This window comes from Cataglyphis hispanica, chromosome 2 (assembly GCF_021464435.1).
Source record: "Cataglyphis hispanica isolate Lineage 1 chromosome 2, ULB_Chis1_1.0, whole genome shotgun sequence".
NCBI lineage: Eukaryota > Metazoa > Arthropoda > Insecta > Hymenoptera > Formicidae > Cataglyphis > Cataglyphis hispanica.
Window position 1 is genome coordinate 10,902,443 of NC_065955.1, and position 16,131 is coordinate 10,918,573.

A 16,131-nucleotide genomic window follows, 5' to 3' on the forward strand; every position below is an offset into this window, starting at 1 on the left:
TAATTAATGAACGCGGCCGTCTCGTTTTTCCATTAATTAATTCACGAGGATATTAGAATTGCGGACAATTAATCCGCTTAGATTTTAATCTTTAATCTGTATATGAGAACGCGATAGTCAGCATTAGTCAGAAATTTTTAATTAAAACATGCAGAAACAATCGGACACGTCACGTAATTTTACGAATTTTATTGAAATCTGGACGAAAATATGCTCTGATATAATTTTATAAATTAGTACCAATCTGTGATGTTAATTACAAGCCATTTCGGCAAACTTTCAAAGAAAGATTTCTTTGAGAAAGGAGACAGTGAGAGGACGAAAAGCGCGCTGGAATTATTCGCTCGACTCACGCCTTATTTTCTCGTCTTTGAGGTATTCGTCGTCGTTATTGCGAGAAAGCTGCTTTATGAAGAACTTCTGACAATATAAGTAACGATGCGTCTTACGCCACAATGAAAAAAGATAGTTCTTTTTGACGACTCCGTCTCCTTTCACCTCTCGCGCATTTCGTCTCTGCTTCATTCTTACTTGCTGCTACCATGCTTTATTAGCGCACATTTTGCGAGTGCAACTCGAAGATTTGCCAGACTTTTATAACGTAAAACAAGGGGAATGAAGGGCCACTAACTCACGATTCATGTTTGAATTTCCATACAATTCGTCCGAGCTTAATTGTAATGACAGAAAAAAAGTAAAAAAATAAGTTTGTTATTAAAATTATTATTTTTATTGCTGCTAATACTTTCTGGTGCTTGATTCCAACTTAAATTAAAATCTGATGCGTAAAAGCACTAAATATTATATTTTCTTTATTATTTTGAATCAATTATATATCAGTTTACTGAAATTGTGAAATTATATCATGATTTTAAATAAAAAGATTGTATTATTTTATGCAGAAAGTGAGTTTCGCGCACAACGCGTTCAATACTAAAAATCACCTCAATCCATTTCGCTGCATTGTAAGACAAGTTATTGTAGTTTCCACTGGAGAAAGAAGAAAAAAAGATAAGCAACGAAATAATTTCCAGAAAAACCTGAAACATGCCAGAAAACTCGGTCGTCTGTTGCGCTCGAATCCCGCGGTGAGGCATTGTATTGCCTGCTTTCTCTTGCCTCGCAATTTTTCGTCTCGCGCTTCAAAAGAAAGGAGTTAATGGAGACGCTTTCGAGATGCTGGAAAACAGGCGAGAGACCAGAGAGATCAATGACCTACTTCAAACCATCTAACGCTCCTTTGTCCCTAAAATCGCTACCATTTGGTGGTCATCCTCAAAACAATTACACGCCACTCTCACAATCAGTAGTACGAATGTACGATATATCAGACGGATCATAGAAAAGTTGTATCGAAAGTTATAAGAACTGTTTTAAAAATTGTAAGAATAAAAACTGTTTTATTTTGATGCACGTTTATAGTTTCTGCACGACGAAATAGCAGAATATCAAAATATATATTATAATTATAAAATACATTACATAATCCATTATATACGTATATATGTTTATTTTATAACAACTTGTGAGACAAAAATGTATTTTTGGATTATATTAAATATATAATAATTTTTACTTATATATCGTTACTTCTTCGCGTTAATTACTCTGGAGAAAATTTTTCTCTATTTTTATATTTAATATATGTGTATCTTTCTGATCCGCTCGACTAGGAGTACTAAAGAAAATCTCTATGCACTGAGAGCAAGCTTAGAATCGCACCAAGTTTTTTAATAATGCTTGACATAAAGTTATTTTTAAATTTTGCTTTTAAAAATACAGTCATTTCTACTCACGTCGCGACCTGCTTGCGTTATTTATTTCTTGGCACATTCTGAATTCAGCTTAAAGTATTCGCACTTCGTAATCTCGTGGGTACTGCACCAACTATCTTAAGAATAACTCTCGAAAGATGCGCGAGAGAAAGAAAATGGTCAGAATAAAAATTGCAGAACTTGATGGAAAATGTTGAAAAGTAACGATAATTCATGACACCTACTATTTCAGATAAAAAGATCCATTTTTATATTTTTTTCTGAAGAAACGGAAAATCAATTATTTTTTGGGAATAAATATCTCAGCTGGCTCTCATATATGTATATATACATATATGTGGTGTCTATTTGAAGATATTTTTTCCTTATAAAAATGTCGAGAAATTATTTAATAAATTAATAAGCCTCAAATTAAAATTCTATTAAAGTAAATATCTGAAAATTAACTAAAATTAACGAAAGAATACAGTTTTGTTAATCTGTTAACTTCACAAACTTGCGACAAATTTTTTTTTTTTCAATAGCTTATGCTTGTAATTTAAAAATTATTAATACTTTGATATTTTTGCAAAAGAAAAATCTTTTTTTTAAATTGACGAAACAATTTGCCACTAGAAAGATATCCAATTTTGAATTCTATATTTATTGTAATATAAATCGAAAAAATTCGATATCCTTTCAAAATTTGCAACTTAATCCGAGATTTTTGTGGGAGATATATCGGCTCGAATTTTACAACTCATCGGTAAAAGAGAAGAAAAAGGAAGAGGATATCACGCCATCTCGTTAGTGAAATGGATTATTGGACGCGGATTCTGAGCGGAAGAGGGACGCGTTTCATAATTTATTCGCGCCGATGATCGCAACACGAGATTTCCATCGATTCGAGATGCGACAGACGACTCCCGTGCCGTTACGAGATATATCAAATTATTAATGGAGTCTTTCAGCTGAGAAAATCGTGTCGCTCGAGCAATGATAATGGGCGCTTTATGAGCCGATAATATGATAACCGGAATAATATCTTGTAAGCGTGTGAAGCCTGATTATACATCTTACGTGATAGGTGCGCGAAATTTAGTTGCGATAGCAACGTCGTCTCTGCTTTCACCGTTACGTATGCATAAATATGCATGCAATACGAATGCGACAAACTCTCGCGAATATACGCCAATATTGTTCGTGTTTTATTCACACAATAAATTGCCTCATGTATTCAAATGAAAATCTCACGAAAAGTGAGATAAAATTAACGACGAATGGTAAAAATCAAATAAGTATGTTACAATTGTAGCACGTGTGTATATATAATTGAAGTGAATATATTTAGTTGATATTTCATTGAAAAATAGCCATTTTGAACTGAATTAAATTTGGCACATTTCTTATTTATGAAAATGTTATGAAAAATATGTTAAAAATAACGCGTCGCGGAGCGCAAACGATGACATCACATAAATATCTACTATATTAATGTCATATACAAAAATCTCAATATACCAAAAATCTCCATCAATTGAATTGATTTTATTTTGTCTCTACTTCACTCATTTATTTATTTCATATTATTTATTGTATTTATATTATTTATCCATTGTATTTTCTCACCTTTCTCTTTATTATTTTGAGTCAATTATATGTCACTTTATTGAAATTGATTACGTTGAATTCGTGACTTTGAGCCGGAAATTATTCATGAATTCGATTAACGAGTATGTATCCAGGTACATACACAGAATAGCCCGAATACACAAAATAGTCGATCGATACTAACAGCGCTAGACGCAACGCAATTAGATTTGATGTACTAACGTATATTTTGCTAAAGCAACATCGCACAGAGTAATTTAAAATATTTAATTCTTGCTTATTTATAAAATACAATCAAATTATCTAATTTATAAAAACGAGAAAAAGAAGGAGAGAAGAAAGATTTTAAATTATTCAAATGTCACCGACCAAATCGCAACAGGCTACTTAATCAAACGCTTCGGAACGCTTCTTCTCTTCTTTTTCGAGAAGAGGAAGGAGGAATTTTAACGCCTGGAAACACATTACGTTGTATTAAAAATGCAACAGGCTGCTCGTCTAACATTCGCTTTCGACGAGACATCGCTACACTCAACATTTTGTGAATTTTTTAGACCAAAACGCTACAAATTTTTTATGCAGCTTATTGAGAGACCAAATCGGAAACAAATAAAGCTCCAAATTGTTTGGTGCATCTGTGTCACACCAGAATAAAAAAAAAAAAAGAAAAAAATAGCAAATCCGTAAACCGCTTTAATCTTGTAAACGATAGCATGCCAGCTGTTGTATTTTGCATGCAATCGAAAAACTGTATCAATGCCTATACGTATGTATCCATATGTATGTATGTAAAATATATGATCCTCTGCTCGAAAAAAGGAAGCTTACGAGTAAGAAATTTGATTTGGGATTTTGATTGATTCAAGTATTTTAAAACTCTTTCGAAGTTCTTTTAAATAAAAACTCGACCGCCATATATATAAATCTCCTACTTATCTTCTTATAAGCTTCTTATCTTCGAGCAGGATCACATATGTTATCCCTTTATATCATATTTCGCAAGTGATCTTCAAAATTGGCGATAAAAAAATAGACGAAAATTTGCGACTTTTTTCTTTAAAATTAAAAGGAAATAAATAATTAGTAGAAAGTAAAAAAAAAAATAAAAAGAAAATTGATAAAAGTTGGTATAATAAATATTTTTGATTGATTTACACTTTTCAGCAGAAAAGATTGGCAACTCTGTGGTGCAACCCAATCGTCCTGTCTTGACAGATTGACATTACAATTATCTTATCCGACATGTATGATCGTGTTTTCCCTCTGGCTTAATAGAATAGAGATCGGTCAATTAGGAAGGCGCGATTTATCCACAAATAGCAAGAATTTAACGACGTTTGGGCCGTTCTCTCATCCGACATTACAATGCCCACTGGAGACGCGCGCGGTTAATCTGCTTAATCTAGCGTGCAGAGCGTCATTTTGGCGGCGCGCCAATCTCGCCGGGTTTCAGCCGAACGACCGGGTTCTCTAGTGACCGAATATCATCGTAACTGTATAGAATGGAACCGCGATGTGCGAAATGGTCGACAATTGTCCGACGATTGCTCCTATACGGGTTGAAAGAGGCGATGATTGCCACTTCTTTGGGTCGGCAGCACTTTCCTCGATAGCACTCTATATTTCCGAGAGCGCAGCAAGATAATATCGAGATACTGAGTCCGATTTTCGTCTTTCTTTCTCTCTCCTTCTTCTATAGTTATGTCCGTAATTTTTTTTTTTTTTCATTTTTATAGAAGAGGGTGTAATGTGTTATGGAAGCTGTTAGTAAAATATAACTATTCATTAAAAGTATTAGGAAATCGTTTGTCATTTGCGAGCGAAAAAAATTAATGTGATTGTCTTCTTTTGACAGGTGTGCTTTATATATATCCCCATCCAAGTGTTATAAAAATATGTGACGATGCTATTGTTCGGCAAGCGAATTTCACGATTTTGTTTGAAGCGACACGGAAAGTTGTCTTGATTTATGTCCGGTTGTAACGAGGAAGAGATGGGAAAAGTGGCAGCTGCGAAAAAATAATTCCTACCGCTCATCGTGCGCCGCGCGCTCAGCTTCAACCGTGACATAAATCACGGCAAAGCCGCCGTCTCTCGCACCTCGCAATGGCGGACGGATGATGCGGAATTACCGAGCTGCACTTTGTAATATTAAAAGTCCGGATAATGTATCACTATTAAAATGTAGCAGCCTGAAAAGTTACGGCGCCAGCGGCTGCTAGTAAATTTTTGTTTCCGAGCTAAGCCGTCGGAGATACTATTTTCGCGTTTAAATAGAAGGGTAAGCGTAAGGGAAAGGGCAGAGGGTAGAATTGTGCTGCTTACCTTTTTACGTTTTATCTCCCGCTTTCGCATTAATTTTCCAATAGCATGTGAAATTTATCACTATTAAGCATTCGTTTCACAAGACCATTGTTTGCCAGTCTTAATTTTGCGAGGTATGATTTATTTATTCCACGCGCGAACGTATAAGACGTATGTATTTCATTGCGATATATTTCAAAGCGTAATTATTTTTACTTAAGTTTGACATTCTTTCTATATATGATTTTATTCTAATATTACAAAAATAGCAAAATACAAATCTCATTTCATTTTTACAATGGTCTATTGTAATTAATTCAAATTATAACAGACGTTTTTTGGAGTTAGCTTATAATTGTTACGTGTTATATGTATTTTATCTGTTCGTAACACGCTTGTCTGTCTCTTTTTACTTAAAATAGTCAAGATTTTCCGGTTGAACTGATAAATACTCGCGGTTAGGATTTTGGGTTACGGAAAACGAAAGTATAGTACTTCGTACTTTCGAAAGAATAAATATTTATATGTGTAAACGCGAACGGAAACAGAAAGCGAGCGAGCGAGCGAGAGAGAGAGAGAGAGAGAGAGTGTGCGTCGCTGGTAAAATAAATTAAGCTCGTTAGATCTTGTGCCCGGGGAATCAACGAGGACGACTCGGTTTGCAGGTCGCGTTTGCTTTAAACCTTCGCAAGCGGAATTAACTGGCAGGCAACGCCCACCTCGTGGTTTTACTCCAAGCCGCTCAGCGAGGCTTAATTTGCCCACGCCGAATAACAAGGTGGCGAATAATCCTGTACTGGGTCAATATAAAACAAGATTTGTCTTGTGTAACATCCATAGTACAACGTGAATATATTACAATCAGCGTAAGTAAGTTGCCAAAGTTTCATCATCCGCGCGTTACCGTCCAAAAATTAATATTACGATATTGTTATCTTATATCGTTATATTATACAGAATAAATATATGATAACTCCGTTTGTGCAAGAATTTTTGTTAATTATTTTTCTATTTGAATAATTTTATTTGTAGCATATATATATATATATATATATATATATATATATATATATATTATATAGTTAGCGCTTTATATTTTAAACGACACCGTATGCTACAAATAAAATTTTTATATATTTATATATGAATTATGTAAATTAATATATGTATAAATGAAAAATATAAATTATAATATATGTAAACAGAACATTGTCAAAGTTGTAAACTATTATGTCATTAATTATTCATATGTATATAGTCTATTTTATTAATTATTACTGTTAATAATTAATTTCATCTTTTATTATTATTATTACATTATTATGTTATTATTGCATTGTTTAATATTTGTTACAGCCATATCCCGATTTAGTTCAGCTTATAACATATATTGATACATAGAAGCGTTATTGACTCATGTAAATAAAAAGGAAACAATTTCAACAAATGTAAAAGCACAAAGTGAACGCATGAAGTGAAAGAATATCCAGCATTGCGTATGAATAATCTTTCGCTTTTTGCTACAAAGCGTTTGCTTTCTGTTTTGAAGAATGCGCTCTTGTAAGTCTGCGGAGCAAGCATCAATAACATAGCCAGCATAAGCGTATACAGAATAAGCAATATCGCATTTTTTATCGTTTATATATTTTAACAAAATTTTCTGTAATTTATATCATTCATGGCAATAAATTAACTTCAAAAGTAAGCAAATATAATATCTTCACAATATGCATATTTTACGAAATTTTTACTTTGATAAATAAAAACAAAAATATTTGCCCATGCGTACATTTATCTATTTCATACGGTCTATTATGTTTTAATTATAAAAAAATATTTCAGATATATTACCATATATCTTTTTTATTATTACGATTAAAACTGCAATTCAGCTCCTTCGATGCGAAAAGATAATAAAACAATCGTTGATCGAAAATGATTGAACTGAAAAATATAGCATTCTGATTTTTGCATAACAGCTCGTCATGAGAACTAGATGAATGTTTGCCATATCATAATTCCTGCGTTGTATTCCGTGTCATAAACGAAAACGGTGCGATAAAACACTGGAATCCAAGCGTAGAACATACTTCAAACTATGAACCATCGATCTGCTCGTGCAATTTTTCTGCCGCCTAATTCCACGCAATTCTATGATGCAATATAAACCACTCTGCAAGATTAAACCGAATATTGAGTAGCTTAATCCATTTGACATTCCAAATGCTCATAGATAGAAATAAAGATCGATATTGCTAAACGAAGAAAATATGTTCTATTCGTTATTCGCGGTTACGCACAACTTTTATTTATGGCGCACTAGATCGAAAGATCCATAATTTTTGTAATTAAAATCTGGTTGTTCAATATTTTGTGTGTGCGATGAAATTTTTGAAATTGAAATTTAGTTATCCAATATTTCCCATGCCATGTGTCAATTTTCATGCATAAATTTTCCGTTGTTCACAAAGTGTCAATATGTGAATACAAATATCTATGCAATTATAAATATATGTTCCCGTTTCAAATAATCAGTGAGTACTACTGATTGAACCAGTCTAGCGACTGGTTTGATATATTGGTAATCCTGAAATGTGTATTAATTCTTCAAATAAATATTCGTATTTGGTTTGCTTGGAGAGCGAGTATTGAAGATTATAAGTATTGATTTAAAGGGGGGATCATTATCCGAAATTGCCGCAATATGTCAATCGTATTAAATTATAATGATGAAAAGGAGGAAAATAATGATTTTAGCAACTTGTTTTTGCATGAAATTCGATGAAATAAATTCATCAAAAGTCAGAAATTCTATTATCACGACTCGACCATTATCTCTTCTGTACTTTGAATCATTTTATATCGGCTGTATTTTAATTATTCCACGTTTCTATACGATACACGTCAAACTGATAGCGCGCAAACGGAGTTTCCATTACATTTTATCAACTTTAACGATTCGCGAGATGGATTTCGTTAATGGAACATTAGCTATGCAAATTGCGAAAGAAACGTTCACGTAATTTTTGTCGTTATAATATTCATAATTCAATATATCCGATATATCGATGATTCGATATGTCTCTTACTCATGTACATACCGTCGGTTTATGTTATCTATTTAATGACGACTTCCGTGTAGAAATCTTTGACGGAAGCGTTTAACGTTATTCGCCGGACAGACTCGCGTTTGCGCGCGGACGCGCGTGCATACCACACCTCAAAGGGTTGAAAGTTCGAGATTACCGAGAGTCCCGCCGAGTTTCCTGGGAATTTCCGTAAAGCGGCCAGGTGCAAACAGATACGGTCGCGTCCAATGTACGAAGCTCCCGGAACGAGAACGAGTACTCTTTCGACTTGGATGCCGTAAGTTTCTCGGAGCAGAGCGGAACAAAGCAGAGCGACCGATGATGAGCAAGTTTTCAATTCTTCGATCTACACTGCCATCCCTTGATCTTGAGTTTGCCTTTCGCGGGGAAAATCACTCGTCGACGTTTCACGTCGATCTCGCTTGTTTATCGAGTTTAACTTCGCGCTTCCGAATGTGTTTCCTTCATTCCAACGCTGTTTGGGGAAACGACGGATGAAAGATTGCGCACGATAACTGCGATAACATTATTCTCTGCTCTCTTTTTTTTATGGAAATATCGTTTTTTCGAGAGAATAAGTTTCGAAGCTAAAGTTACGATAAAATCAGTGTCGATATTTTTCTCTTTTCCTTTTTATACGAAGTAATGCGAGAATATCGCGAGCGAAACATTAAAAGTGGATTTATCGTTCAAGTATGGAGCGAGAATTTTTGTACGTACATTGCATCCATGAATGTATAAGGAAATTGCAAAGCAAGATAAAGAAATCACTCACCGAGCTGACAACGATCACCGCCTCTTCCCAGAGGACATTGGCATCTCTGTCTGAACGTTCCCTGCTTTCGTCTAAGATTCACGGTATTGCCCTCGAGATCCACAATTCCGTCCTCGTCATCCTCGATCACAACGTCAACTTCATCTCCACGGGATTGTTCGATATAACAATTTCCAGCTGGCCCGCAGTCCAAGGAACACGCTGGTTCGGTACTCACGATACTCTCCATCGTGGATGGCAGTTTTTGCTCCAGATTTGGACCCTAAATAACCACAGAGAGAAAAGATGTTACATGTCTCAAATTGGATTGCTACGTATTGATTTTTATATATTAAAATTGATGTCCAAAAAAAGTTATATAAGCTGAAACAAGAAGATCAGTTTCTTTCTTTCTGACTATTTACAGCTTTTAAGACTAATCGGAGATTTGTTTAATAATTAAATTATAAATAAAAAAATATTTATTCAATTTTATACATTTTTTATAAATAAATTGACATTTATAAATAAAATAACATTTTTAAAAAATATAAAAATTTCTCTTCTTTTTCTTTCTTAGAAATTAACGCTAAAATATTATTAATTTATTTCCAAGCTAGAGATTTAACAGTTATTATAAAGCTGCGTTAAATATAACACTTCTCAATTAGTATCATTGAAAAATATTCTAGTATTATTTTCAATACGATACTAGTTGATCATATATCAACTAATATATTCATGAAAAATAAATATCAATCTTGAATTTAAACAAAAATAAATTTTAAATAAATAAAATTGATACATTTGAATAAAGAGTAAATTAAAAAATATTTTGGCATCTATTATTCGTCCAGTTTAAAGCAATGTGACGAAAATGCACGCGCGCGAGTAAACAGTCAAACAGGGACGAATATTATTTATGAGTTGACCCGTTTTCCGACATCCGCCTTATCATTTCTTCATCCTTCTGTTCGCTGTTGTCGATTCAAAGGCAAGAAATTTAAAAAAATAGTAGACTAGCCTGCTGCATGATAAGAAAATTATAACGTATATAAAATATCTGTTGCATAACTCACATTTTATTTTTATTTAAGAAACATTTTGAAAAAGTGGCTCTTAGAACGTGAAAACTTTATGTAAACTTATTTGTATTTATATCGAATATCGCAAAATATTAAATTTTGTTTATATATTGGCAAAGGAATATTACCGAAAAGCCCGAGTTCAATTAGCGCATTAATTTGATATCGTCTGAATTTACGTATTAATTTAATTTTATTAAATTTTAATGATGCTCCCTGTAACCAATCATAATGTTAATATATTTATTCGCAATAATTTAATCATTATTTAATAATCATGTGGTATAAACTTATATTAATATCCATCTCCATTACTATTTTACTTTTAATTTCAATTTTCATTAACGATATTGCGTATGGCAAAGGATGCTATTTCTAATATTTAAAAATGAGAATATATCAGTGTATAGACGCGCAAAGACGGGAAGTTTCGATGTCATCGATTCTTGTTCATCAACAATTCGGTCAGTCAGATCAAATCCTTTGTCACATTAAGCAAAACTTCACGTCCTCGGTTATATCGTGAATATTAATTCCAGTTCAAGGGAAGATTCCTCGATTGAGAACATTTCGGCTTTCGCTCGATTTCACATAATCGCTATTTCTATACCTCGCACATAGACGAGCACACCCATTTACGTCCCTTTACACGGAATGTTCTATTCTGGACTGCTTAACCCAAAGACGACGCTCGATCGATTCTCTTCATTTAGTACAAATATGACGGCACGTCGACGTATCAATCAATTAAGTTTATGGAGTTAGTGTAAATTCTTGCGATATTGACTAACTCAATGCACGATATCGAGCATTTGTGTTGAATCAATGTTGAAGCTGAATTTGAATTCGTATTTATTATAATCAAATAGTCTTAAAGCCTATAGCTGGTAATTTTGATGTTTCCAGCAATTGCATTTAAAACATGTTAAAAAATTCGGGATTGTTTCTCTTGTGCTTCACGTGCAAAAATAATTGTTACAGAGTTTTATTTTGCATTCATATATGTATCCAACTAAATATACATATTTACATATACATTTTGTCTGTTGTTTCTTTTATTTTTATTTCGTACAAAGATATTCGTCGTAATTTTATTATTAACAACCATTATTTAATTATTTATACATAAAACCAATCTCTCTTCAAAATGAATATGTAAAATTAAGTAGAAAAGAAATAATATAAAAATATACATAAATACATATTCAATTAACAAATAAATTTTGAAAAATTCAAATTTTTTGATATAAGTAAAATAAAAATAAAAAATAAAATTTTTTTAAAAATATTTTTGTATAAAAAATAAATCATTAAGAAAATTTTTAAGCATACGCTTAAGTGCGCACTAATTATATTTATATTGTGGATTAAATGAAATCTTTAAAGTTTCGTGTTTTCTTTTTTTAATATTTACGTGTACATATATACATAGTTAAAATTTTTTGACAATTGTCGTTCTAAAAAATTGTGACATTCTTTACAAATCTTCTCGATACAGAAAAAATAATATTTGCAAAAATTAAAAGCCGTTTAATTTAAAATACTCATGCGTGCTATATATGCTTTTACTGCGCGCGCAAAAATGCTTCAAATTTCAACAAAGTAAATACGAAAAGAAATTGAACAATTTTATATCCTGCACAAGAAAAATATACGCTTGTGTGCGTTCAAGAATTACTAAAAAGAATTATTGCCGCATTCAAGGCAGAATAGGTGCTTCCCGACATATCGCCTTCTTGTATTTTTTATTGTAGATCAAAAATCCTAGATTTTTCACCGGATGCTGCTCCGGAATCCTACGTAACAAATGATCGCAGAGCAGCGTACAAACACTTATGCAGCAATACGACAAGCTAACCCGGGAAATATGGCTCGTAATGTTACCTGAGACGTGGCGCGCAGCTCGATCCGTTCCGCGCCATTCCCCTCGTTTATCTTCGTCGCGTCCGCGGTAGAATTCTCGGCTGGAGCATCCAGATGTATCGTAAAGCTTGCACCGCGCATATAAAGGATGTCCTCGACCGCATCCTCATCATCCGCATTGTCCGCGTTCGCCTCATCGCTCTCGGCCTCGTCGATGAGCTCGCCAAGTTCGCTCGTCGATGGCGACGTCGAGTTGAGCTCTGTAACCAAAAATAGCCATCGTTTCGTTAGAAAAAAAATAAAAAAAACTATCGAAAACAAACTTGATATAAATTGAATAAATCGTAAAATTGTTCAACATTGATAAATTATCGAATGTCAAATTTTTTATTTCATTGATCTTTTCTATTACAATTGTCTTTTTCTATTTTTACAATTCGTTATCGTGGAGATTATGTCTTTTGGTATTTTAAGTTATTATACATTGACTTGTAGCGTAAAACTGAGCTATTAGTTTATAATAAGATAATATATTTTTTATATTACGTAGAATAATATATTTTTATTAATACTATAATTTTGTGAAATAGTGAGAAATAAAAAAATATGTACACAAACATATATTATTTAAAATAAATTAAGTTTTTTTTTTATAAAATAATATTATAATGATTAAAGAACTCAGATTTTAAATACAAAGAATCATTCATTATAAAATAAAATGTGACAAAACTTGAAAATTGACAGCATTCTTCTCATTCTGCTATTAAATAAGAAATAAACTTTTGTAAATAAGATTATCATTAATAAAATTGAAGTATAAACTTTTACTTCATCTTGACTTCAATGTTGAAATCACTTCATCTAGCTGTCTAAACCAGATGCAATCAATTGTTCATTACAGCACGTCGTAAATGTGCAATTTTCTTACCTCATCTGACAGCAAATTACTTGACTGATTAAAAAAGAAAATGATACATTAATGAAGCTTGCTATTTTAGATATAATCAATCATTATATGATCAAAAATTTGATGCAATAATTGTATAAATAAACTATCACAGTCACTCAAAACCGCCATAAATCCTCAAAATACAGATCAATTGCACGCGATAATGATCTTTGCGTTTTATTCATGAATATAAACAAAATACAATAAAACGAATCGGATCCATGTTTACAATATCGAAAATAGAGTTCACTAAAATTATAGAAGAGGAAACATTATAATAAAACTTAATATTGTACAGGGATTAATATATCATTACCAATATTGGAAGTGAAGTTCCGATAGGATTAAAAACAAAATAGGGTACCGTAATATACCATCTTCATTACCAATTTTAATCTTTATATCGAACACGGATACGTATGCGTGTTCGATAGCTCCGAAAATCCACGAGCTGTTGCACGTGCAGTTCGACTGGTTCGCCGCACATGCAATCGGCCCACCTCGGGGATGGCGGCACAGAGGTGAAGGGTCATTAGGAACTTATCCGTTGGTCGCGCACGAGTTTCCACATGTCCATGTGCACATACATAAAGCTATGCCGGCAGGATAGTGGATAGTACTCCTCGAGTTCCTTGAACGGCTGACCCAAACTCGCTTACCCTATTCGCGTCGGCGTAGACGGGAGTGGAGAGAGAGAGACAGAGAGGAAGATGAAGAGAGAGAGAGAGAGAGAGAGAGAGAGAGAGAGAGAGAGAGAGAGAGAGAGAGAGAAGAGAGCGAGGACCACCAAAGCTTGGCTTTGGATCGCTCGAGGCAAGCTTGCGATATCAAACTTCGGGCCGCTTATATGGTCGCTCCATCGTCGGTGTAAGCCGCGCACAACTACGTGCTTCGCGTCGGAAATTCGTGTATATAGCGTTAATTTGGTTATTACCGAGCTTGCGGAATAATAACGCCAGTCAGAACGAACGCGACCAGCAGCAGCAGCAATAGCGGAGGTGAACATCACGTCAAAACGAGAAATATAATACAATACGTAACGCGCCAAGGATCAATGGGCATTAGTACACCGCGAGATGCGAATTTCCGACTCCCCGATCGGATTTCGTTTTCCAACAAGATTTATTTGCGATGGATTTTGCTGCGTCATGTTTCGAGTTTTCAGAGTAAAGAGCAACGACGGAAACCTGAAATAGTCGGTCAGTAAATCGTGAATATGTAACATAATATTCTTTATGAATAAAATTCCGACTAGCTTGTCGCGACCTTTCCCGGATCACGAAATGGTCAAAGAGTTGCGACTCTTCAATGCTTACGCGGGGAAAGCCTCTTTCAAAATTTTTAGAATATCGTTACATATGATGATGAGAAAAATATAATGTAGTTTCGAGAATAAATTAAATTTTCTAAATTTCTAAAAAATTTAAATGCCAATTTAGAATTGAAAATGACGATAATTTAGAATCGAAAATGAAGGTAATTTAGAATTAAAAATGACAGTAATAGCTAATAGTTTATGGAACACTAATAGTTTATGGAACAGTAATAGTAATAGTTTATGGAACAGATAAATTTGATGTATAAGTTATCGATGATTGACTTACTTCAGATAAAGATCACTATTATGTAAACATGTCAATGGCATTTTCAAATGTGATTGTGAGCAATTACGCTCGATATTGCCAGTTGCTTTAGCGTCCAAAAGCTACCGACTTTCGAGGAGATACTCGACTGTTTCTTTTCAACCTTCTTGGCCGCGATATTCGCCGGTGGATCGAGTGGCGGACGCGTTTCCGTATTTAATCCCCAACCATTTAAAATTTAATGGGCCTGTCGTATACGAAGCTTTTCATTTCCAAGTAAATCCCTCTTGAACTACTAGAATTCAAAGGCCTTTGACGCCGACGCTTTTTTTATTCAAATAACACTTCAGAGACTATAATTAAAGTTCTAATCTGAAATTTATAAATTTATATATTATTATATAAAACGCGATGTATGTACTAAATTATAGACACTACGCAAATGTATACATATACACTATAATTTCAACGTAAAATATTTAATATTTAATAAACTTATGAAATATTCAAATTATTCAAACTGGGTTATACTACATAGATGATTATATTATATTAATTATATTTTAAGTATATTAATTGTTTAAATATTTAAGAGAATTCCGTAATTTTCGTAATTTTTAAAATTAATGCTAATTATTACATAAAAATAAAATCTAAAATAAAAATTGTGATGTAAAACCTTAATATATTGTATAGATAAATAACTATAACTATAGTAGCAAAAATATTGTACAATTATACATATATGTAACATTTATATATGTATATTTTTTTATAAATTTATAAATAATTACAAATAAAGATGAAAATAATTGCTTATAAAAAAATATATAATTAAAAAATATATTTAAAACCACAAAAAATATTGAAATATTTGAAACATTAAAATATCAAAATATTACTACATGTATGTGCATACCTTACATGACACGGTAGTAGTAAAATGATCTATTGCGGGAATTTCCTTGAATAGTCCTGACAAGCAAGGTTTTTTTCACATCCTGTATATTTCGAGTAATATCGAAAAGTTATATGAATATAAAAATCTTGTTATTTATTTACGAAAATTTTGTAAGATCCCCTCAGGACACATCTGAGTTTTGTTGCGCTAGACAAATAAATCAAGCGTTTCCGAT

General features: G+C 33.0%; 1 protein-coding gene across 1 annotated transcript in view; it reads right to left on the reverse strand.

Annotated features, from left to right (window-relative positions):
• Positions 1 to 16,131, reverse strand: part of LOC126858719 (pikachurin) — an 81,167-nt gene that overhangs the window by 41,313 nt on the left and 23,723 nt on the right. Inside the window, exons 4-5 of the mRNA XM_050609198.1 lie at positions 12,482 to 12,720; positions 9,534 to 9,795 (exon numbers count right to left, since the gene is read on the reverse strand). Coding sequence (XP_050465155.1) covers positions 9,534 to 9,795; positions 12,482 to 12,720 — 501 coding nt within the window. The remainder of the gene's footprint in view (positions 1 to 9,533; positions 9,796 to 12,481; positions 12,721 to 16,131) is intronic.